This window comes from Lipomyces arxii, assembly GCF_038497795.1.
Source record: "Lipomyces arxii strain Phaff 12-163 unplaced genomic scaffold V1512scaffold_22, whole genome shotgun sequence".
In the NCBI taxonomy this organism is placed as follows: Eukaryota; Fungi; Ascomycota; class Lipomycetes; order Lipomycetales; family Lipomycetaceae; genus Lipomyces; species Lipomyces arxii.
Genome location: NW_027117721.1, coordinates 102,368 through 123,668, shown reverse-complemented (window position 1 = coordinate 123,668; position 21,301 = coordinate 102,368). Strand labels below are relative to the sequence as shown.

At 42.8% G+C, this 21,301-nt stretch overlaps 11 protein-coding genes across 11 annotated transcripts; 8 read left to right on the top strand and 3 right to left on the bottom strand.

Annotated features, from left to right (window-relative positions):
- Nucleotides 1-639: 639 nt before the first annotated feature.
- On the top strand, nucleotides 640-1,885 carry V1512DRAFT_254939 (uncharacterized protein; the record flags this gene model as incomplete). The annotated part of the gene is made up of 2 exons (XM_066914791.1): nucleotides 640-1,010; nucleotides 1,057-1,885. The coding sequence occupies 2 exons, from the start codon at nucleotides 640-642 to the stop codon at nucleotides 1,883-1,885; spliced, it is 1,200 nt and encodes a 399-aa protein (XP_066769744.1).
- Nucleotides 1,886-2,020: 135 nt separating this feature from the next.
- V1512DRAFT_267096 (D-Tyr tRNAtyr deacylase-like domain-containing protein) lies at nucleotides 2,021-2,841 on the top strand. The gene is made up of 4 exons (XM_066917215.1): nucleotides 2,021-2,126; nucleotides 2,177-2,394; nucleotides 2,447-2,512; nucleotides 2,560-2,841. The coding sequence occupies exons 1-4, from the start codon at nucleotides 2,062-2,064 to the stop codon at nucleotides 2,718-2,720; spliced, it is 510 nt and encodes a 169-aa protein (XP_066769743.1). The 5' UTR covers nucleotides 2,021-2,061; the 3' UTR covers nucleotides 2,721-2,841.
- A 27-nt stretch (nucleotides 2,842-2,868) lies between these two features.
- Nucleotides 2,869-4,834, top strand: V1512DRAFT_242904 (major facilitator superfamily domain-containing protein). Its single transcript, XM_066914301.1, has 2 exons — nucleotides 2,869-3,221; nucleotides 3,272-4,834. The coding sequence occupies exons 1-2, from the start codon at nucleotides 3,072-3,074 to the stop codon at nucleotides 4,724-4,726; spliced, it is 1,605 nt and encodes a 534-aa protein (XP_066769742.1). The 5' UTR covers nucleotides 2,869-3,071; the 3' UTR covers nucleotides 4,727-4,834.
- Nucleotides 4,835-4,876: 42 nt separating this feature from the next.
- On the top strand, nucleotides 4,877-6,536 carry V1512DRAFT_242901 (cytochrome P450). The gene is made up of 2 exons (XM_066914300.1): nucleotides 4,877-6,224; nucleotides 6,271-6,536. The coding sequence occupies exons 1-2, from the start codon at nucleotides 4,914-4,916 to the stop codon at nucleotides 6,457-6,459; spliced, it is 1,500 nt and encodes a 499-aa protein (XP_066769741.1). The 5' UTR covers nucleotides 4,877-4,913; the 3' UTR covers nucleotides 6,460-6,536.
- On the bottom strand, nucleotides 6,504-11,167 carry V1512DRAFT_287872 (uncharacterized protein). The gene is made up of 3 exons (XM_066918124.1): nucleotides 10,507-11,167; nucleotides 9,252-10,460; nucleotides 6,504-9,207 (listed from the first exon to the last, which is right to left on the bottom strand). The coding sequence occupies exons 1-3, from the start codon at nucleotides 11,094-11,096 to the stop codon at nucleotides 6,642-6,644; spliced, it is 4,365 nt and encodes a 1,454-aa protein (XP_066769740.1). The 5' UTR covers nucleotides 11,097-11,167; the 3' UTR covers nucleotides 6,504-6,641.
- Nucleotides 11,168-11,679: 512 nt separating this feature from the next.
- V1512DRAFT_254934 (cyclophilin-like domain-containing protein) lies at nucleotides 11,680-12,978 on the top strand (the record flags this gene model as incomplete). Its single annotated transcript, XM_066914790.1, has 5 exons — nucleotides 11,680-11,757; nucleotides 11,805-11,814; nucleotides 11,859-11,944; nucleotides 11,993-12,117; nucleotides 12,168-12,978. 5 exons carry the CDS (start codon nucleotides 11,680-11,682, stop codon nucleotides 12,976-12,978), a joined length of 1,110 nt encoding a protein of 369 aa, XP_066769739.1.
- Nucleotides 12,932-14,253, top strand: V1512DRAFT_267080 (uncharacterized protein). The gene has a single exon (XM_066917214.1). It carries the CDS (start codon nucleotides 13,278-13,280, stop codon nucleotides 14,241-14,243), a length of 966 nt encoding a protein of 321 aa, XP_066769738.1. The 5' UTR covers nucleotides 12,932-13,277; the 3' UTR covers nucleotides 14,244-14,253.
- A 42-nt stretch (nucleotides 14,254-14,295) lies between these two features.
- Nucleotides 14,296-15,775, top strand: V1512DRAFT_277886 (uncharacterized protein). The gene is made up of 4 exons (XM_066917939.1): nucleotides 14,296-14,473; nucleotides 14,610-14,783; nucleotides 14,836-15,471; nucleotides 15,518-15,775. The coding sequence occupies exons 2-4, from the start codon at nucleotides 14,672-14,674 to the stop codon at nucleotides 15,679-15,681; spliced, it is 912 nt and encodes a 303-aa protein (XP_066769737.1). The 5' UTR covers nucleotides 14,296-14,473; nucleotides 14,610-14,671; the 3' UTR covers nucleotides 15,682-15,775.
- V1512DRAFT_292885 (Not1 N-terminal domain, CCR4-Not complex component-domain-containing protein) lies at nucleotides 15,620-18,143 on the bottom strand. The gene is made up of 4 exons (XM_066918314.1): nucleotides 17,830-18,143; nucleotides 17,660-17,779; nucleotides 15,907-17,613; nucleotides 15,620-15,857 (listed from the first exon to the last, which is right to left on the bottom strand). Exons 1-4 carry the CDS (start codon nucleotides 17,968-17,970, stop codon nucleotides 15,789-15,791), a joined length of 2,037 nt encoding a protein of 678 aa, XP_066769736.1. The 5' UTR covers nucleotides 17,971-18,143; the 3' UTR covers nucleotides 15,620-15,788.
- On the top strand, nucleotides 18,136-20,344 carry V1512DRAFT_242886 (P-loop containing nucleoside triphosphate hydrolase protein). Its single transcript, XM_066914299.1, has 2 exons — nucleotides 18,136-18,466; nucleotides 18,518-20,344. Exons 1-2 carry the CDS (start codon nucleotides 18,275-18,277, stop codon nucleotides 20,285-20,287), a joined length of 1,962 nt encoding a protein of 653 aa, XP_066769735.1. The 5' UTR covers nucleotides 18,136-18,274; the 3' UTR covers nucleotides 20,288-20,344.
- On the bottom strand, nucleotides 20,272-21,275 carry V1512DRAFT_229515 (DNA-binding protein). Its single transcript, XM_066913923.1, has 4 exons — nucleotides 21,040-21,275; nucleotides 20,977-20,992; nucleotides 20,803-20,933; nucleotides 20,272-20,757 (listed from the first exon to the last, which is right to left on the bottom strand). The coding sequence occupies exons 1-4, from the start codon at nucleotides 21,158-21,160 to the stop codon at nucleotides 20,315-20,317; spliced, it is 711 nt and encodes a 236-aa protein (XP_066769734.1). The 5' UTR covers nucleotides 21,161-21,275; the 3' UTR covers nucleotides 20,272-20,314.
- Nucleotides 21,276-21,301: the final 26 nt, after the last annotated feature.

The following is a 21,301-nucleotide window of genomic DNA, read 5'->3' as shown; positions in this document are numbered from 1 at the left end:
ATAAGCCACAGAGCTTACTCGGAGCGGAATACGAGTACGAAGGAGGAAGATATGCACCTCTTGTCACTTCAACACACTGTCCGATGTGACGAAGTTAAATTTCCAACCCTAATCAATGATTTACGAAGCTTCTTGCCACGTAACTACAAGTGTAATATTGACATCCATTTAAAATGTCATATCAAATCAAATTTTGTTGTCTGATTTGCCGTTGCTGCGAGTAGCTTTTAATGTCACGAAGAACTTGTACGCCATTATGAGCAAATTGCCACTATGGAGATACCATTCGCGTGGACTCCACACATTTGTGCAAATATGCCCACTTTCAACTTCAGACTCAAATAACGGACTATTATTCCTTTAATTTCGGTTTCACAGTGACATAATCTACGGTTTTATCGTCAAAGAGTTTCTGATGCTCAGTCACAAATATTTTTACCTTCGCGATAAGATCACGTGCTGATAAGAGGATGCGGCTCAGCTTTTACGCGTTGCAGCCAGTCGCGTGAAACGCGCAAAGTTTAGTAGCGCGACGCGTTTGCACTTTTAATTCTCCCAACGATCACTTTACCACACCTTTGTATTTAAGCAGGTATCAGAATCTTCATAGTAAATCGAGTTTTGGCAAAAGGTTGCGTAATGACTATGGTAGCAGAGAGTCGTCCGCTGAAACGGGCTCGCAATAATTTACAGGAGAACCGTCCAGTACGCGTCAAGGAACAGCGTCGAGACAGTGACATCCGTCAATACGCGTTTTTCTCAAAGAAGAATACTTATGAAACAGACAATCTGAAAACAGAGGCAAAGGATGTGAACGAAGTTAGCCATGTCTTTGGCGACACTGCAAAACATGAAGACGGTTCAACATCATCACTGCATTTCAGTATTGAAAGACTAAACATACTTTTTACCGCAATGGATAAAGTTGTGTGGGTTTTTTACGGCCGCGACGTCAAAGGCGTACTGACCTTTTCAGAAATTAAGCGTCAAGTTGAGAGTATTTCGAAAAGGTTGGTGTTGGAACTAAAAGATCTGGTGTGTTTTCTAATTATACAGGCAGTTCGGTCTCAAGGATTTACAGAAAATTATGTATTTATATCCAGAAGCATACATACTTGCAAGCAAGCTCTCAGCTTCAGATTACGTTGTTGAATTGCCCAGCCTACCCAATCATCTCAATACAGATCCCGAATTTCTTGTGAAGAGGTTAAAAATGTTTAACGAGAAATGCAATGAGTTTCTAATGTATAACAAGAGTGCTTCAGACTTGCCTTTGAGTCTGCTGCCGGTTGGCAACAAGTTTGGAACTGCTACGCAGAGTATTATTAATCAAAGGGCACAGAAGCTAAAAAAGAATGCGTCCGACGTCCAAATTTTACTGCGCAACGAAAATAAGCTGAAACCTTCCTTGTTTGAAAATAGTCTTTCGTTGTCCGACAGAAAGCAATTATTGCAAGATCGCATCCGCGCCAAGCAAGTAGAGAAAGATATCAAAGATAATAGCGCCCCGTCTCCGGAGATCAAACAAAGAATAGCTTTGCTTGCCAGGTTACCAAGCATAGTTGATGTTATACTTCAAATTCAAGCTACGACAGACGGTGATGATTCGGTGCATATGCTGCTAAGAAAAATGGTAGAGATGGTCCGAGATAGTGCTCGTTTGGGCTGCGCGCCACCATCCGTCAATGAAATTAGCAATGCAATTATTTTGCTGGCACAAGTTGTTCCAGAGTGGTGCAGTATCGTCCAGGTTGGCACTGTCGCAAGTGTGAAGTTGCTGGGACGTCAGTCATGTCTTCTTACTAGAGCAGACATTCTGACCAGGTTGAAGGCTCAGCAGGATTTGTTATCTCAGCAGAAAATATCAACAAATTTGTATTTTTAGCGTAACATATTTTTTTTTTATTTAGTAGTATTATTTTTTTAGTTGTATATTTTTATGTAATTATAGAATTATGTATCTGATAATCAATTCAAACAAATTACGATATGCGGCTCATACTTTTTTCAAATTTACACAACCGCAACTTCACAAAATTACTGGCTCTCAAATAAAAAAAAATGCGCGCCGTCATTCAAAGAGTACGATCTGCATCTGTCTCGGTTGATGGTAAGAGTATTTCAGCGTATAACACCATTTTTGGCTTCAAAGAAATTGCGATTAACTGGTTTACAGGATCAACCGAGGACTAATGGTTTTAATCGGTGTTGAGGTTGGAGATACTGCAAAAGACTGTGATACTTTGGCAATTAAGATAATGAATTTAAGAATATTCCCATCTGTAGATCTATTAGCTGACAGTGTTGATGGCACGCACGCAAACCGAGAATCGCCGGCCTTGTCGAAGAAGTGGGACCGAAGCGTAATGGCAATCGACGGTGAGGTTTTGTGTAGTATGCTAAACTGTTTCTGCAATTACCATTTGCCATGACTGACCAATATCAGTCTCACAATTTACGTTACTTGCTTCAGTGAAGAAAAACAAGCCTAGTTTTCATCATGCAGAGAAGCGTAAGTGTTATTTCACCAAATTCCTATCATTTTTACTGACTTAGCAGCTACTCTTGCAAATGAACTATATGAGCTTGCAATGAATAACATGAGAAAAATCTATGGGGAAGACAGTAAAGATAAAGTAAAACCAGGAGCATTTGGTGAGTATATGCAAGTTGCTTTAATAAACGATGGACCCGTGACTATCGAGCTTAGCTCAAGATGATTAATGCCTACCTGCTTTACTAGACTCCGGTAGATTTCAATAAACCTCAGCAGACCACAATATGCCTCGATAGAACTCGATAGACAAGAATATAAAATTTGAAAAGTATCAAGGTTGCTGTTAAAATTAAAGTTTATAGATTTCCTGTTCAATCTGCATGTGCGGCGGACGAGCTTAAGGTTGTGCCGATATGGCTGAGCTAGGAACAGCATTGTGTGCACGGCTTATCCGATAGTTTCTACGGACCTGATCAGGCATGTCAACCTCAAATACTCACGATTAAATGTTGCTTTTATTGATGCTTTTAATGAGGACTGCTCATTCGCAGACGTTTTGTTTTATGTATTCGTAATGCCTTTTCCAGTATCTGCAAACTCAACATCTGTTTCAGTCGCATCTCCTATATTCTTACCAGAGTCTGAAGAAAATGAGAACGCGGAATACTTTGAAAATATTACGAAAGAAGCAGCACAAGAACTAGCAGGATCTATTGAGATTCAGGTATGAATTAAGAAGAAACACAATGTAGCCCATAATAACTTTGACCTCAGTCTGAAGTTCCAGCAACAAAACCGTCTTTAATATCTGATCTGGACAATAGTTTAGTTGGTTGGGATTCGGAGAATGATCCAAAAAATCCGCGGAATTGGTCATCAAGGACTAAACTTGGCGTACTAATTTTGGTTGGCATTTTGGGATTTATGATTCCTTCGGTCTCAACTTTATTTGCACCAGGAGAACCTCTAATGGCAAAAGAGTTTCATTTGACAAATCACATTGTGCAGCAGTTGACGATTAGTGTGTATGTTCTTGGATTTGGTTGGGGGCCTTTAGTACATGCTCCAATGTCGGAAATGTATGGCCGACAGTACGTGATTTTAATTTCAAATATCTTGTTCACCGGTCTCAACCTTGGATGCTCAGAAGCGCGAAACGTTGCAATGTTACTAGTGTTCCGTTTACTTACCTCTATATGCGGCTGTGCAGGAATGGTTGTAGGTGCAGGTATCATCTCGGACCTGTATCCACCAGAAGAAATTGGCAGGGCGACTGCAGTGTTTATGCTCGGCCCCATCATGGGTCCAATGCTCGGCCCAATTTTGGGTGGATTTATTTCGCAGCGTGCTGGCTGGCGATGGACAATACGTGTTATTATTTGCATGGGCGGCGTAATGACTGTGGTGCTGGTGTTGCTAGTGCCGGAAACAAATGCTGCCGTTTTGCTAAGAAGAAAAGCGGCTTCTTTGGCTAAGTCTACAGGAAGGATCGATTTGGTGTCTATTATTGACTCGCGTCTCCCTAAAGTCAGCCCACGTCAGAGACTTGCGACCGCGTTCGTCCGTGTTGCCAAACTATTATGCATTTCACCAGTCATACAGATGTTTACACTTTTTATGCTGATTGCTTACGCTTATCTTTACATCTTCTTTACCACGATTACGCTTGTTATGACTACAAAATACGGATGGCCGATGGAAAGCGCCGGTCTTGCATTTATTGGAATTGGTTGTGGAACCGCCTTCTCTGTTGCCGTTGTTGGCGGTACAAACGACAAGCTAGTAAAATACTTGACCAAACGAAACGGCGGAGTACGTCAACCGGAAATGCGACTTGGACCGTTGTTATTTGGAAGTATCATGATTCCAACTGCAATGTTCTGGTACGGATGGGCTGTTCAGCGACATGTGCACTGGTTTGTGGTTATCATGTCTTTTTTTCCCTGTGGTGCAGGCATGATTGCGTCATTGCACCCCACACAGGCTTATCTGATTGATCTCTACGGACCTCTTGGAGCCGCGGCTAGTGCTACGGCCGCTTTGAACTTGACGCGGTGTACTGCTGCAGCATTAATACCTTTATGTGTTCCTAGTTTGATTGCCAGATTTGACTACGGACTGGGTTACTCAATTTTAGGAATCCTTGGGTTTGCATTGTGTTCATCAATGTCTGTTTTTTTCGTTTGGTACGGACAATCTTTTAGAGAACGATTTCCGCCTCGCATTTAAATTCCTTCATTTTGTGTTGCATAGTTCGGAACGATTTAAGTTAGAGTTTACGTATAGTAAAGCTTACATAAAGTTTATGCCGAGGAAAATTAAACTTAATATAATATACTCAGCGTTGCGTAGCTCTAATCTGGAAGTTAGCCCATTTGTGCTCTAGAATGATATAGATCAGATAAAGACATTCAAAATGGTCTCAACAGCTATTCTGTTACCGGCTTTGGCTATTCTACTCGTCTCAGCGCTGTTGTTTCATACACAATTGAGGTCTAAAGGCTCTGAACCACCACTAATAAAAGGCTATCTTCCATTTCTCGGAGTAGCAATCAATTTCTTGACTGACCCTGGTCCATTTCTTGCTAAGCTACGACAGACAAAGGGATGGATTTATACCGTTTATGTCGCAGGTCGAAAAATGACTGTTGTATCGGATCCAATTTATGGTATGAAACAGGTCTGGACGCAGGGTAGAGTCTTTTCAGCACTGGATTTCTTTACGTTCCTTAACAAGCAGCTCTTTGTGTATACTGATGCCATTAATTACAACCCTGCATTTCAAAATGCTTTAAGAACATGTGTAGTCAAAATTCTTTCTGACAAGTCCAAAATGGCAGTGATTGGACACGATCTAAGACAAATCTATCGATCGTTTCTGGACGAGAAATCTGGCTTTTGTGAAGATTCTGAAGTTGTGGAACTGTATCAGTTTGGAAGATACAAAATGTACGCGGCCAGTGCGATGTCACTATTTGGTCCATCATTCCCTGTCGAAGAATTGTATAGGGATTACGTTGGGTTTGAAGATAACATGATGACTTTTATTCGACAAACGCCTTATATTTTTAATCCGGCAGGCTACAAAGCTAGAGCAAGAGTTTTAGATAGGTTAGGCAAGTTTTTTATAGACCAGAACCAGTCAGAAAATTCGACAGAGCTCTTACGCGGGCTGATTGCAGAGTTCACAAAACCTGAATTCTCTTATACCAACCAAGAAGATTTTGCCGGCTACTTTTTGTCCATCATGTTTGCAACTAAATCTAACTCTGTCCCGGCGGCGTTTTGGTACTTGACTTATGTCATTGGTGATCCTGAGCTCAAGACAGAAATTGTTGAGCTAATAGTGAAGCACTACATCAAAGACAAAAAAGATTTCGACTGGGACGCGCTCTATGCTGACCAGCTCTTGGTTTCTTGCTTTAAGGAAACCGCAAGACTGACTGCAAATATAACGTCGGGAAGATACATCACTCGAGATGCGGTTATTAAGATCGCGGACCCATTACATCCAGTAGAGAGTGGCAAACCAAACACAAAGGATTATTACGTTCACAAAGGCGACAGCATACTTATGATTAGCAACCTTGTTCACTGGGATCCTGAAGCTTATCCTAAGCCAATGAAATGGATTGGGAAACGGTTTTTGCCTGAAAACGACGGCGTCCTTGCCAAACATACCGAAGAATGGCGATCATACGTTCCCTGGGGTGGTGGTGGCCACATGGTATGCGTTATCTATGACTACCTGTGAGCGTGTCTAACTAGTATAGTGTCCAGGCAGGTCGCTAGCTTTAATCGAAGCAATTACTCAAGTAGTATACGTGCTATGGTACTTTGAAACCGAACCGGTGAGTGAACTACCCGAATTAGTTATCAAGGATAAATATGGCGGAGGCGTTCTTCGACCAGACAGACCGTTTAACGTCAAATTTACTAGAAGATCGTCTCCACTTGCGTAAAATATACGGTTTTTGGTGGCTTTTGGATTTTGAATTAAAGCGAATTATTTGAATATAGAATCATATTATACAAAGAATATAAATTTACTAGTAGCAGAAACATTAACCCACTCCAAAAAATGTCTATGTGAACCATTATCAAAAACACCACAAGAAAACAAACAATTGAATATCTACAGGATTTATTTTTTTGAGCTAGAGCTTGAAGACGAGCCGAGAAGCTTGCGCCATGGCGGAAGCCGAATCGAACGAGACTTTTTGGAGATTGATCCAAAACCCCTCGACATTGACGACGACAACGCACCCGCTATTGAGTCCGTCGAAGAACCCGACTCAGCAGAGTTCGTGTCCTTGATTACATAATCACCTTGCAAACTCAATGCCGATCGTGCCGTGTCGAGCGAATAATCTTTTTTGACTTGGGATGGCAAATCCATCACCGAGGATCTTTGCTCTAATAGAATCGACTGCTGCTCTTCAGTATAAGGGAAATAGCTAAAATCGTCATCCCCGTGCACTAAATTTTGCAGGTCCTCTGATTCCTCGCTCTTGAAACTCGGGTCATCCGGGGGCTTACCCGTCGAGTCGACAAACAAACTTTTAAGGAACTTGCCACGATGAACAAAGTGGAACTGAGACGTGTCTAGAAAGTTCGCAACATAATAGTCCCACGTTTCTTCCGGCACTTCCGATGGAATGTCTGGCACAGACGACTTATACCTTAGTCGCTGAATGGTCTCGCGAATGCGGAGACATTCCAAGTGGAACTCAAGCAAGGCACTGGAGAATTTAAGGCCAGTCGGCATATCCTCTTGTTTCTGGATCCGCGTCCTGATTGGTGTTGGCTGAACATCATCATCGCCAATAATGTCTTTAAAATCCTCCAGCTCAGGTACATCGTTCTCTTCGCGATCTTCGTCTGATGAGTATCTGTCGTCAGAATCGTCGGTGTACGAGTCCGGCATTCCTTCTATTGAACTTGATGCCATTGAAGACGGTCTATCATTCCTCGATGCATCGTCATCATTATCATCAGAGTCATCTTGACTTTGGTCCAAATCTTTCCCATTTCGCGAATCAAGTGCTGCCTTCTCTTGTCTCCGCGTTTCAATCTTCTTGTCGTACCAACTTAACCAACTATTGACGAGTTCAGCGAGTGCCGCAGGACGATCAATAAGATAAGGCAATGATGGAGAGCTATCTCTGAATGCAACCGGCAATCGCGGTAAGATTGTGTTAGGGATTTGATATGGCACCATCAACAATGATCTTTTGTTTGCCTCCACTTCATTGTCGTCCTGCAAATCATTCCTCACATTTGATTCCTTGCCATCATGAGTATATATCTGTGTACGCCAAGTAGACACTTCAACAATAAAATCTTTGACCTCATGCACATGCTGATTTAGAAACTCATTCATTGGCTCCATCCAAGACTCTTTATAACCAAAATGTGTACGATTTGCAAGGCCCTGTAGTCCTTTTGCGATCAAAATCAACGTTCTCTGCGCAGTTGCAGGCGGGTGATCTTGCAATATACCGAACAGCTTTGGATTTAAAACTGCCGGACAAAAAAATCTCAAAAATATAAACCCAGACACACCAGAATACGACGCAGCCATCAAAAACTCACCAAAACGATTCTCAATCTGCAACCGAATATTGTGAAAAATTCTGCGTAAGCTGGGCGGACAATTTTTGGCTGATTTTTTAATTCTGTCCCATATCGCGTTCAAATACATATTTAACTTGGCCCAGTGCTCAACGATCAAGTCGGGGTTATCAAGTCGCATTGGATCGACTTCGCACAATGCATTGTCAGATACAACTTTCTTTATGACTGGACTGAGCGTCTCATTCACGTAGTCACACCCAATGCGCCTCATATGCGCATCTAAAGATTTGGTAAGCAGTGAGTTTCCTCTAAACAGCAAGTTCGCATCTGCTACAGTATTGACGTTAACCGGGGGCAGCTTCGGAGAAGAGGAACCAGAAAAAGGCAGATTGTCAACAGAAGCATTCTGCAAGCTACCTGGCGACAAGGTTCCGGGCGAGAGTGTGCTGCCATCACTAGAAACTACTTCACTCCTTTCATCAGAGGAGTTAGATCGCGTCGGCCATCGTGATGATAATGTAGAGTTTGGTGAACTATCAGGCACCGCGCTAGAGCCAGATTCAAACATAGATCCCGATCCAGACCCTGCAGAGGGAGCAAGTGGGGGTCTTGATTGCCGATTGCTTATAAGCTGTGATGAAGAGACTAGCGACGCTGCATCAGAAGAAGCAGGAAACGACTGCAAAGTTGATGTTCGAGTTGCGGGCACAGCCTGTTGCTCTCCAATCTCGTCTTCCGCGAGCGCAATCAACCAGTCCGTAGCCTGGCCAGTTGCTTGATAAATATCCAGCAAAGAGGATGCCAAGGTTTTTGAGTCGCCAGTAACTTCAGCCAATTCGACAGTGAGACGATTACTAAAATCCAATAAGAGCCTCAATAAGCCATCGTATTCTGAACTAGCCAAAACCGTGATTTCAGACATCTGTAACTTCACACAAACTTCACCAGTCTTGCCCATGTATCCCCGGGCTGGATTGTATATTGGTATCCATCGCTCGAGGTCGCTGTCCTGTTGGATATCACTTATGAGAAGTCTAACTTCACCAATAGCAAGATCACCAGATAAATCTCTGGTCTTTCTATTTCTTTGTTTAAGACTCAGTTTCATTGAATTGACCAAGAAGGGCAAGTCGCTAGAGAATTAGCCTTAGACAGGTAAACAATTAATATCACTTACGGAAATTGAAAGTCTTCACGCCAGAAAGGCTTGGATGTGTTATACTTGACTCTTGTGCGAGCCCGGACCTTGTCGTTTAACTCGATATCAACATATGAGTCTACTGACTTAGTCTGAACTGTAGACTCAACGTGCATGGCAGGTCCACGAGGCCAGAGAACTTTTGCATCTATTATTCGCATGCTCAAAACTCGATGTTGCCGAAAAGAGCCAACAATGTTACCTGTGTCTGGACCATACAGTTCCGGCAAGCTCAAGCTGCGCAGTAAAGTGAACCAGACTTCGAAATTTGTTCTAGAGTCAAAGTGAAGATAAATCGGAAAGACCAGAACTGAAGAGGACGACGTATTTGCTGTTGGAGGTTGATGATGACCGTATCCTTGATGATGATGCAGACCATGTGATGGCTGATGGCTCGTCGATGAACTTGACGTGGTTTGTGTTTGAGATTGCAGCTGGGAAGAGATGGGAGTCATCGGACTCTTAAGAAAAATCACTATGCAGTTATCCTTGCCAGTTAAGGATTTGTCAGCTTTCTGTATAGCAGATTTTCTGATTGTTGAGAGCTGAAAAACGAGTTCAGAAGCATTTGCATGAGACACTGTAGGACTTGACAGTGGCGATGACGGAGAAACATTGCTTCCGCTAATACTTGCTCGAACGTTGCGATAAAAGTCTGGCGCACTGCTGCCTGTGAAGCTCGATTCCGCCAAAGCTTGCGCGTCAGGGAATATTTGTAACTCGCCATTAGTTTTCAGCAAGCACGATGCAGGTAACCAGTAATGAGTAGACACCGAAGATTTAGCCTTCCGACTATTTCGTTTTAATAAAGGATCCCAAATTTGAAGCTGACCAACTTTGATAGTTCGTATAGAGGTCATTACATCGTCTGAAGTCTTTGCCTTCGAATTCGGGACAGGGAAATCGAGCCGCGGATAAGGAAAACGTAACAGTTTACTAGATATTCCAGCAGCACGAAGTGGAGACCATGACACCAAGACTGCAAGCCACTTTGTAAAATCTTTTGGGTTTTCTGGGTCAAGAATAACGTAGGTGTTTGAATCCTTTGAGGATGTGACACGAATCGCTGTATTCGACGTGGGAACTAAAGCCACTTTGCAACCTCGCAAATCGGTCATAAGTACAATCGTAGAATCTTTGCGCTCAAATAGGAGTGCACCAGAAAACTCTTCTATGTAGCAAAAGCCGCTGCTAACGTGAGTACATACACAAAGTAAAGCCGAATATCACCAACCTTCCATAAGCTGACTCTGTTTTCCACCGAGCCCATGCACGAACGACACCTTTCAATTTCTTCATTATAGCCAACAAATGACTCCATTCTGCAGATATATTAAGATTGTACTTGATATCTTTTGCACGATTGTAATCCGGGTCAGGGATTGTCGATGAAGTGGACGATCGTGTTGACTGTGATGGCGACGGAGTACCGTTTGACTTGTATTCCGGAGGAGGCTGGAGCGTTTGAGAAAATAAAACAGAGTCATTTATATCGGCCAATTTAGTCGCATTATGTGTAGCTGCCCGTTCAAGACTTCGCTCATGACTCCCTGACCGTTGATGAGACGATTTTGACTTTTCACCTTTCGCTCTGTGAGTGACTGGTATCCGGACATCCGCCCTTGGATTATAATATAAGTGCTGATTTACGATTAAGTCATCTGCCGTATGAGCTTTATAAGAAAGAGGAGTAGGAGCGACATGATGTGGGAACTCAGGCGGATGTGCTGACGATAGTGAAGAAACATTTATGGACGCTCTGCGCTGCATCATTCGAGGTTTGTCACGGACATCGTCGTCGGGGTCGACGGAGGCGTCACCCATTTTGAGCCAAGATTTCCAGTGCAGATTTGCCGGCACGTAAAGAAGAAATGCAAGAAAAAAAGAAAGGGCTTCGTAGAAATTTGGGAAATTTGGGGAAAAAGTGACGATGAGAGAGAACTGTCCAGTGGTGTGTTTTGCACGTGACCAATTTACAGCATAAATGCGTAAAAATAAGCGCAATTGTTCTATTCGCCGGATAGAGAAGGCTTCTAGACGTCTAATGAGCATTTACGCTACACGTTCAATACGCCAATAATCTATACTAAGTCACTTTGTTAATGAAATGACTTGTATTTACTGACACTCATTAATTCTTACAGTGAATAACTAGTTTAAACCACAAGAATCCGCTTATTACATAATCAAAGCAGTCACCACAGAACGGAGATTAGTTGTTCCGAACCGAGTCTCGTTGTCGGTTGTCGTTGTCAGTTCAAAAGCCACACAGTCAACCTGAGCCGCACTATTTATTCGAACTTTCTTGAACTTCTTTCACTTTCTGTGAATTTACACACGACTTTGAAGGCATTTTTTTTTTATTCTTTATAGCCATTCGATTGCTGATATAATAATAAGGAAAGACATGGAAGAATTAAGACCTTACGTTTATTTTGATATTAGTGTTGGTGGTGTTAGTAAAGGTCGCATTGTTATGCAGCTTGTATGTGATTTTTTCGATTTCTAGATTTATATATTAAGATGTTATAGTACAACGACAGTGAGTATACTTAGCAGATGTATTTTTTGATGCTTATGTATCAGTCGCACCGAAAACTGTCGAGAACTTCAGATGTCTTTGCACTGGAGAAAAGGGAATTGGCAAGACTGGCAAGCCATTACATTACAAGGTACAGATTGCATTGTTCAAATCTAAATAATGCATTCTAATATATTAGGGATCAGGGTTTCATCGGGTTATTCGCAAGTTTATGATCCAAGGAGGGGATTTTACAGCTGGTAATGGAACTGGCGGAGAATCAATCTACGGAGAGAAGTTTGAAGATGAGAATTTTGAATTGAAGTATGTGGTTGTGTTTTGGCTTAAGAAAGATTTGATTAATGGTGCAATAGACACAAAAAGCCCTTCTTACTTTCTATGGCAAACGCTGGTCCGGGTACAAACGGTTCTCAATTTTTCATCACTACTGTACCTACCCCACATCTTGATGGAAAACATGTAGTGTTTGGAGAAGTTGTGACTGGCAAGTCAATTGTGCGCGAAATAGAAAATCAAAAGACCGATCCTGGCGATAAACCGGTTGATCCAGTTGTAATTGCCGACTGTGGTCAAATTACAGATGCATCAGAACTAGCAGTTGCTCGTACTGGTGATGGAACTGGTGATAATTTAGAGGATTATCCTGAAGACGAGAAAGAGCTTGCAGATGACAAACGAACTACCAAAAACTTACTGCAGTTGGCGGAACAGATCAAAAATATCGGGACTACACTGTTCAAGGCCAAAAAACTGGATCTTGCATTGAACAAGCACGAGAAAGCATTGAGGTACTTGAACTATTTCTCTCCTGATCCCAGCGAAGAGCTTGCTTCCCATTTTGATAAGCTCAAAATATCCATTTTATTGAACACTGCATTGATTCAACTCAAACTAGGAAATGCTGAGGAAACGATTAAAGCTGCAGAGAATGCTCTTGAAGTAGAAGGAATTACAGATCCTGAAAGGGCAAAAGCTTTGTATCGACGCGGTGTAGGATATTTACGCTGCAAGAACGAGGATGCCGCAATTGAGAGTTTAACAGCAGCATTGAAGTTGGTTCCCGGTGACAAGGCGATTATTCAAGAGCTTGAAGCTGCGAAGAAGCGCATTGTTGAACGTCGTAAGAAGGAGAGAGCTGCGTATGCTGGGTTCTTCGATAAATAAGAGAACGCCAATTATATTTAGTTTTGTTGAATAAAAGCACCAAAAAATTCCTAATTAGGATATATCCATGTAAATGGGGGCAGAACACAGTAGGCGGAGATAAACTAGCCCCCACGTTGCGGCTTACTAGTGCGGCTCTCCACTCCCAGCAGCTAGTTGAGTGGGAAACGTCACTGGTTTATGGGGTCAATATAAATCTCGCTCGTCCTGCTCTCAAACTTATTCAGTTCCGTTCTGTTCTGTACTGTAACTATTGACTTTGATTTTAATAATATACTTAACAGTTTGGAAAAAAGAGCATGACCCCTATTCGACCTCTTATTGCTGGAGTGTACTGTCCAACTGTCACATTCTATACCGAGAATGATGAGATTGATACAGCCGCAGTAGCTTCTCATGCTGCTAGACTCGCAACTGCAGGTGTGGTTGGTATGGTGACTTTAGGATCGTATGGAGAAGGTGTCTTGTTATCACCGGAAGAACGTTCAATTGTCAACAAGGCGACTCGTGAAGGCCTTGATGCTGCCGGATTTTGCCATGTTCCTGTGATCTCTGGAGTGACAGAACAGTCTGTTAAAGGCGCAGTCGCACTTGCTAAAGATGCCGCTGTTGCTGGAGCAGACGCTATTTTGATGGTCTCAACATCTTATTATCGATCATTTATAAACGAAGACATGATTAGCGATTTTTTTACTGGAGTGGCTGATTCATCCCCTTTACCTATCATCATATACAACTATCCTGGAGTTACCGCCGGCATTGACCTGACATCGGATTTAATTATTAAGCTTGCTGATCATCCCAACATCATTGGGACAAAATTCACCTGTGGAAATGTTGGTAAACTTGCCCGAGTCGCAAATGCACTGGAGGCAGTTGGTCCTCTCAATCCGGGATGTACTGTCCAAAAAGGAGGTTATTTATGCATTGCTGGAATGGCGGACTTTTTAGTTCAAGCTTTATCAGTTGGAGGAACAGGAGTTATTTCTGGTCCGGCGAACATTGTTCCAAAGACGGTTGTGCGTGCCTATACCCTCTTTGCCCAAGGGAAGATTCTTGAGGCGCAAAAATATCAGCAAAGTTTGTCTGAGACTGATTATGTGCTCACGAACCTTGGACCGGAAGGAACCAAAATTGCTTTGAATAAGTACTTTGGCTACGGTGGTCACGTTAGAAGGCCAATGCTTCGTACGCTTGATGCGACTTCACAAGATGCTATTGCTTCTCGTATTGAGAAGATGCTTGCGTTTGAAAAGAGTCTGTGAGAGAATATGCTTATTAATTGAAGTAATTGCAAAAACTGTGTGTAGATTTGCCATAAAATGTGTGCAATATTTAATGAATATCTGTATAAACGTTTGCCTCTTTCTGATTGCACTCGAAGCGCGAGCACATCAATTCAAATCCTCCTCAGTCGACTTTGTTTTGTCAAAGATTTTATGAGTTTTGTGTCTGTACTATTGAGGATATTTCTATTGAATAGTGATCACTAAACGTATGTTTAAATTCTTTATGTAATACTTCCTATGCATGTTTACTGTGAATTTTAATTCATCATTTGATATTGCTTTCGTTTTTGTGATTGTTGTTTTTCAAATTGAAACAGAAGCTTACAAATTGTATTTGAACAGATCAATACAGTCGTTATATCCTATTATTAATATCATCGTTCTGTCTAGTTCATTAAGTTACAATGGCAGACGACTATAACTACGAGATTGATATTTATGACGATGACAATTTAGACGAGCAACATACCCAAAATACTCGATCAAACCAAGTTAACCAGAGTCAAGAAGTCCAAGGTATGTTAATGTTTATGTGGATGCTTCGAATCAGACTGATTGGTGCAATTAGGAGGCACAGCACGACAAGAAAACGGAAAATGGCAGGTTCTCATTCCACATGTCGCACCAGATAACAGACAATTAGACCCGAACTCAACTTCAGCTCTTTCAGTCGCAGATCTGGGTTGGTGGATAACAGAGGAAGAAGTCAGAGGTTGGGCTGCTGAGGCCGGAGTGGAGTTTGAACTTAAAGATGTGACGTTCAATGAGCACAAAGCAAATGGAAAATCACGAGGAGCCGTGTTTATGGAGTTCATAAGTCCACAGGCTGCAACTGCAGTCAAGCACCTTTTGAGTCAAAGTCACAGATATAATGTAAGTTATTTTAATCCTAAGAGCAATCCTTTCAAAATGATCCCAAAAGACTCCGCTCCAAGAAATGCGAATAGTCAAATGGGTTCTGGCAGAGGTGGCAATATGAGCTGGGGAAGGGGCGGCGGCCACGGCATGCAGGGCAGAGGCGGCTATGGCCCAAGAGGTGGAAGCAACATGGGAAATGCACCAGTTCCGTTCAATCCCAACATAAATATGGGCTTCAATCCAATGAACATGCTTCCGTTCTCTAACCGAGGCGGAATGCCATTGAATGTCGGTCGTGGCATGCCTAACCATCGCGGTGGTCCGATGATGAACTTTGGTGGGTTTGGTAAGTTTCTACGAGCACACTTTAGTTACATGTTAACAGCTTTAAGGTGGACCCCAAGGCTTTCCACAGCCGCATTTCAACCCAGCTTTTTTTAATGGTCCGGACGGTCCAAACGGAGGCCCGATTGGACCAAACGCTGGACCGAATGGGCACGGATGGCAGGACGGGGACAACCCACATGGAAGCAAGCGTCAGCGAGGACCTGATTGATAACCAGGAAAGTATTATGTAGATAGTATGAGATGCGATATCCCACAACAAAATAAAACATTAAACAAACCGTGCTAGTCCAAGCATTGACCCCGTACTACATTGTTTCAAATCTCATCCTCCAAATATTGATACTCAAACTCGAAATGCGCTTTTCGTCGTTGCAACCATGTGCCCTGGGCTCCATTAGCCATGCTTACACTTAACTTGCAAATAAACCTTTACCTCAAAGTCGAAATAGCGATACGTTCCTTGCTCGAAGTCATCCGTGATGATATTTGGCTCCTCGTGCCGCTGGAACCAAGTCAAAAACTTCTTATGGAAACGCCAGCTCTGTTTCTTTAATTCACGCGCGGCCAAATACTGCTGATAAGTTCCCTGCCTGTAATAGAAAATATAAAATAGAGTGTCATCGTCAAGTTTCTCACATAACAACGGATCATCGAGTAATGCAAGAGGCTGTTGTGGAAAGTGAGGAGACGTAGGAAAAGGATTTTTGGGATGATAGTGTTTGGGCTTCTCCGTGTCTGATGATTCCGGGCAGTGGGTCAGTGACGCGTCAAGCATCTTGCTAATCACACGCATTGGTGGAGGACTCTCAATCCTGTGTTTTGCCGCTTCAAAACCATTAACCAAGTCCTGCAAGCCGGACGGTAGATGAAATATTGAATCTTCTGACCCCGTCTCGTCTAGAGGAATAAGATCTGGCGTCGGTTGGCGGTCGACTGACATATTGACAGGAATTTTGCTCAGTTCTGCGTCCAATTCATTCAGAACAAACGTATCTTGTTTCGGCAGTGATGGGGACCGGTATCTATTCAGTGGCTGCATTTCATTTGGCTTAGATACCAAAGTTTCAGTAGCTACTATCGGCTCAGCCTTTAATTCCGCGAGGTTTTCAGCGTCAGCGTGTGCTGGCCAGCTGTTTGATGGGGAAGGCGTACCAGATGAAGATGTAGTTGACGCAGCTTTGGCCGCAATAGCTTTCTCTGACTTTATACTGCCATTGGCAGAAGTAGGAGGAGGAGGTAACGGAGCAAGACCAGGGGTCGATGCAGCAGCAGCAGCAGCCGCAGAAGCATACTTCAAGCCCTCACCTAATGGCCTTGTTGGTACCGGTGCTGGTTTCATGCCGGGATTGCTCGCGGTAGTAGGAGCAGTAGCAAGAGCAGTAGCAGGAGCAGTAGCAGGAGCAGTAGCAGGAGCGATAGCAGTAGCAGCGACGGCAACCGTAGCGGGGACTACAACAGCAGTAGCTGTATTGGTAAGAATCGTTTGAGTTGTTGAAATCGGAGGCGCGGTAGTGGCCGGTGTTGCAGCAGCAACATGTGCAACCGCTGGTGACTTAATCGAAACCTTTCGAACTGTTTCTAGTTTCTTGGGTGCCGGTACTGCAGGTTCCTTCTCACGTTCAAGCTCTTCTTGCACAGACATTGCATCTTGTGAAGACAGATGATCTCCATTTTCGTTCATACCCAGCACTTCTTCCTCCTCATCCAGATTCAGTCCGTCATAAATTTCTTCATCTTCCTCGAAATCGATATCTTGATTTTGCTCGACATAATACCGAATGTCGTCCTGAATCTCTTGAACTTGATCCGCTTGGAGATTGCCGTTTTCCAGAAGCCGTAAGACAACCTCAAGCTTACCTTGATGCCATTTGTGTCTTTCAATAACGTTCTCCGTATCTGCTATCCGCTCCATTTTTGAAGTATCGCGTTTTCCACGCTTCGTAGTAGCTTGCAAAGCTTCCACTTCAGCTTCTAAAGTCTCAACTTGCCGATCCAAATCGTCAATCATCGAAGTAATGAATTGGCCAACCTCACGCTTCTCCTTTTCCCTAGGATCTAAACGTAAAGATGCTGTCAAACCCTCCTTACTGTAAGCCTTTGTTTTCATTTCCTTTTCGCATGTCTTGAACCGCTCCATTTGCTATCCTATCAGTATGTTTGCCTTCTAGACAATAACAACTACCCACAGTTTCAATCAATTTTCGCTGATCACCAAGTGCTCTCTTGTCTTTAATGTCATTGCTACCCATCCATGTTTTGATTTGATCTCTCAATCTCTGTAGCTTCTTGATCTCACGCTTCAGATCCTAATCCAAGTTAGCCATATCACCTATGGACAGCGACTTGTCCTGCCCACCTGCTCCAGTTTCTCCTTCTGACTTTGATTAGAGGTCATCATGACCTTGTCGTAAACGGAATCAAAAGCAGCAACACCTTCGGCCACGCGCTTGAAAACGCGATCGATTTCTTGTTGGAGTTTTCTCTGTGCCATTGTCATGAGTCCGATTGAGTGGTGTTAAACGACTCGATATTCACGATCGACGAACAGCGGGAGGATGTTAATTTTGTGAAGACAACGCAAAATTCTATTGCGTCAATTTTAAAAAATACAAGAAATTGTGTGTATATTGAAAGAGAGAAGCGATTTATGCGGCAAATTTTTGTTTACTTCGCTATCGTTAAAAGAAAAGCTACGTGATGTAATTTACATATTCCGTATTATCCAGCACGCAGAAGAAGTACCTGTATACACCAGAACTGCGTAGTAAGTCACAATCAAGGCCTTTGAATACGTTTATTGAATGTCGCCTCGAGCTCTATCGGTGTCTGCACATACAATCCGATTAATTCTTAAGTCACAATCCACATGCAGGGCGTGTCTGCTTCGTCGAAACTACGCGACAATTAGTCTTGATATTGACACTGAATTGGCAAGCAAGATAGATCAGATTCCACTGGATAGATATCGAAATTTCTCGATTGTTGCTCATGTCGTATGTTTGCTTGATTTTATTTACTATGTCTGGCTAAAATGTAAAAAAAAGGATCATGGGAAGTCGACATTGAGCGATAGACTGCTGGAACTGACCGGCACAATTCCAAAAGGCAGTAAAGGTCAGTTCCTTGACAGACTGGATGTGGAACGAGAACGAGGAATTACTGTAAAGGCTCAGACCTGTACAATGCTATATAACTACAAAGGAGAGGATTATCTCTTGCATCTTGTTGATACACCGGGCCATGTTGATTTCAGAGCAGAAGTTTCTCGTAGTTATGCATCTTGTGAGGGCGCCCTGCTCTTGATTGATGCAAGTCAGGGCGTGCAGGCTCAAACTGTGGCGAATTTTTTTCTGGCTTACAGTCTTGGTCTTGAACTGATTCCGGTCATCAATAAGATCGATCTCGGGCATGCAAACATTGATAGGGCGAAAGAGCAAATAGAAACTATGTTTGAACTGGACGCGGATAGAGCAATAGCTGTTTCTGCTAAGAGGGGCACGAATGTCGAAAGTGTTTTACCCGCAGTGGTAGAGCGTATCTCTCCTCCAACAGGCAGGATTGAAAACGCATTACGATGTCTCCTTGTCGACTCATGGTTTGATACATATCTTGGCGTCGTACTTTTGATCAACGTTGTTGATGGATCAATTAGAAAAGGCGATAAAGTTTTGTCGGCCCATTCAAAGCTTAAATACGACGTCAAAGATGTCGGCATCATGCATCCAGACAGAAAACCAATGCCACATTTGAAGTCGGGCCAAGTCGGGTATGTAGTGTTGGGGATGAAAAATATTCACGAGGCTCTGGTAGGCGATACCGTTATGCATGTTGGTCAAGAAGTGGAACCACTACCTGGGTTTGAAGAACCACAGCCCATGGTATTTGTTGGCGCATTTCCTGCAGAAGGTATTGAGTTTGCTAGACTTGATGATCGTATAAATCAACTTGTACTTAACGATCGAAGTGTGTCAATTCAACGAGAAACGTCAAATGCTTTAGGGCAAGGCTGGCGTATTGGGTTTCTGGGAACACTTCATGCGTCTGTGTTTCAGGACCGGCTGTCAAAAGAGTATGGTGCTCAGTTACTGATTACTGCGCCGACGGTGCCGTACAAAATCATTTGGGCTGATGATACGGAGAGTATCATTCGGAACCCGGACGACTTTCCAGACCCCGCCACTCAAAGGACTAAAGTTCGATCTTTGATGGAGCCGATGGTGAAAGCAATTATGTCGTTCCCTCAAGAATATCTTGGCGATGTCATTGAGCTGTGCGAAAACAATCGTGGTTCACAAGTTGACATGACCTTTTTGTCGCAAGGAAATCAAGTGCTACTGCAATACAAAATTCCTACTGCTCACTTGGTCGATGATTTTTTTGGAAAACTCAAAGGCTTAACTAGAGGGTATGCCACGCTTGATTACGAGGACGGTGGCTATCAGGTAGCTGATTTAGTCAAATTAACACTGCTTGTAAATGGCAACAGCGTTGACGCGCTGGCTCAGGTTATGCATAAGTCGCTTGCAGAGAAGAGAGGTAGAGAGTGGGTCAAACGATTCAAAAAATTTTTACGGCAACAGCTTTTTGAAACTGTCATCCAAGCCGCTATCGGATCGCGTATCATAGCACGTGAGACCATATCCGCCAGAAGGAAAGACGTGCTTGCAAAGCTACATGCATCTGATATTACACGACGACAAAAGTTACTCCGCAACCAAAAGGAGGGAAAGAAAAACATGCGCATGATTGGCAAAGTTTCAATCCCACAGGAGGCCTATCAGGGCTTCCTGTCTCGAAATGAACCGAGAGCATAATTTATTATTGTATACATAAAACATAAGCTATTCAGCTGACGCTAACCTATACGAAACTATAGTGTCAACTTTGTGAGAGTTCGTAGAAAAACTTCTTAGCTTGACTTGTTCTGGATTGCGAACATCGTTCGGATCACTATTAATCCACTCTGACGGCACTTGAGCATCACCATTAGCATAGACTAGAACCTTAAATGTGTGATGACCTTCGAGAACAGGTAAGAACGTGACTGATGCTGTGATTTGGCGAATGATTGCCTGTATTTCACTCTGAATTTCTTCAACCGATTTTTCTTTTTCCTTTATTGTAGGCAGCGAGTTCTCTTTATCAGCCATTGACGACTTAGGCTTTGATACCGCAGTACACTTAAAAACCTCGATGTCAAATTGCCATCGCTCAACTACTTCTGCTGTATCGAGCGCGACGATTGCAACCACAAGCTTTGATATTTTTCCGCCAATGATCCATTCTAAAAATTTAGCGAGTTGTATTAACCTTTATGTATAGAGCTTACTATTGAGTTGACTCATTATGCGTCGAATATATGACTTTACATCTTCGTCTACCGTAACCAGCATATTAAGACCATATTTCTTCACGACTTGAAAGTCTTCGGGATGGTATATTCCCCGTTGAAACAACAAGCTAAAAAGTAAGAATCTGCTTAATTACATCAGATTGCGCATACCTGTTAATACTGTACTCTATAGAATGTAAGTACGCGCCAAAGCAATTGCGGGTGTGAACTTACCAAAAAACTCCGCGACAATTTTAGACGATCCTTTAAGAGAGAGTTTTGATCGAGTTGGTATCTGTGAGTCTGACGACGTTTGAGATCGTTTGACTATTCGCTGCGGAGCCGGGGCTGACATGGCTTGTTTAAGTATACAGTGAATATATACGATTGTAGGATATGTTTAGTTTACAAATTGATATAAATGGTTGCTAGGGCAACCAGCACCTATCACGTGCGAGATCTTATCAGATTATCGGATCGGACCACTTTAACAGCT

What these genes read in the sequence shown, in the direction of transcription:
- V1512DRAFT_277886 (XM_066917939.1), top strand. Translation starts at nt 14,672, where the DNA reads ATGGCAGACGACTATAACTACGAGATTGATATTTATGACGATGACAAT. An exon ending in CCAGAGTCAAGAAGTCCAAG is followed by an intron (nt 14,784 to 14,835) that starts GTATGTTAATGT and finishes TGGTGCAATTAG; the next exon opens with GAGGCACAGCACGACAAGAA. An exon ending in GATGAACTTTGGTGGGTTTG is followed by an intron (nt 15,472 to 15,517) that starts GTAAGTTTCTAC and finishes AACAGCTTTAAG; the next exon opens with GTGGACCCCAAGGCTTTCCA.
- V1512DRAFT_267096 (XM_066917215.1), top strand. Translation starts at nt 2,062, where the DNA reads ATGCGCGCCGTCATTCAAAGAGTACGATCTGCATCTGTCTCGGTTGAT. An exon ending in CGACGGTGAGGTTTTGTGTA is followed by an intron (nt 2,395 to 2,446) that starts GTATGCTAAACT and finishes GACCAATATCAG; the next exon opens with TCTCACAATTTACGTTACTT. An exon ending in TTTTCATCATGCAGAGAAGC is followed by an intron (nt 2,513 to 2,559) that starts GTAAGTGTTATT and finishes CTGACTTAGCAG; the next exon opens with CTACTCTTGCAAATGAACTA.
- V1512DRAFT_242904 (XM_066914301.1), top strand. Translation starts at nt 3,072, where the DNA reads ATGCCTTTTCCAGTATCTGCAAACTCAACATCTGTTTCAGTCGCATCT. An exon ending in CAGGATCTATTGAGATTCAG is followed by an intron (nt 3,222 to 3,271) that starts GTATGAATTAAG and finishes CTTTGACCTCAG; the next exon opens with TCTGAAGTTCCAGCAACAAA.
- V1512DRAFT_292885 (XM_066918314.1), bottom strand. Translation starts at nt 17,970, where the DNA reads ATGACAATGGCACAGAGAAAACTCCAACAAGAAATCGATCGCGTTTTC. An exon ending in AGCGAAAATTGATTGAAACT is followed by an intron (nt 17,614 to 17,659) that starts GTGGGTAGTTGT and finishes CTGATAGGATAG; the next exon opens with CAAATGGAGCGGTTCAAGAC. An exon ending in ATCGCTATTTCGACTTTGAG is followed by an intron (nt 15,858 to 15,906) that starts GTAAAGGTTTAT and finishes AATGGAGCCCAG; the next exon opens with GGCACATGGTTGCAACGACG.
- V1512DRAFT_242901 (XM_066914300.1), top strand. Translation starts at nt 4,914, where the DNA reads ATGGTCTCAACAGCTATTCTGTTACCGGCTTTGGCTATTCTACTCGTC. An exon ending in GGGGTGGTGGTGGCCACATG is followed by an intron (nt 6,225 to 6,270) that starts GTATGCGTTATC and finishes TAACTAGTATAG; the next exon opens with TGTCCAGGCAGGTCGCTAGC.
- V1512DRAFT_287872 (XM_066918124.1), bottom strand. Translation starts at nt 11,096, where the DNA reads ATGGGTGACGCCTCCGTCGACCCCGACGACGATGTCCGTGACAAACCT. An exon ending in ACAGAGTCAGCTTATGGAAG is followed by an intron (nt 10,461 to 10,506) that starts GTTGGTGATATT and finishes TCACGTTAGCAG; the next exon opens with CGGCTTTTGCTACATAGAAG. An exon ending in CGTGAAGACTTTCAATTTCC is followed by an intron (nt 9,208 to 9,251) that starts GTAAGTGATATT and finishes CTAATTCTCTAG; the next exon opens with CGACTTGCCCTTCTTGGTCA.
- V1512DRAFT_242886 (XM_066914299.1), top strand. Translation starts at nt 18,275, where the DNA reads ATGTCGCCTCGAGCTCTATCGGTGTCTGCACATACAATCCGATTAATT. An exon ending in TCTCGATTGTTGCTCATGTC is followed by an intron (nt 18,467 to 18,517) that starts GTATGTTTGCTT and finishes TGTAAAAAAAAG; the next exon opens with GATCATGGGAAGTCGACATT.
- V1512DRAFT_229515 (XM_066913923.1), bottom strand. Translation starts at nt 21,160, where the DNA reads ATGTCAGCCCCGGCTCCGCAGCGAATAGTCAAACGATCTCAAACGTCG. An exon ending in CATAATGAGTCAACTCAATA is followed by an intron (nt 20,758 to 20,802) that starts GTAAGCTCTATA and finishes CTAAATTTTTAG; the next exon opens with AATGGATCATTGGCGGAAAA.
- V1512DRAFT_267080 (XM_066917214.1), top strand. Translation starts at nt 13,278, where the DNA reads ATGACCCCTATTCGACCTCTTATTGCTGGAGTGTACTGTCCAACTGTC.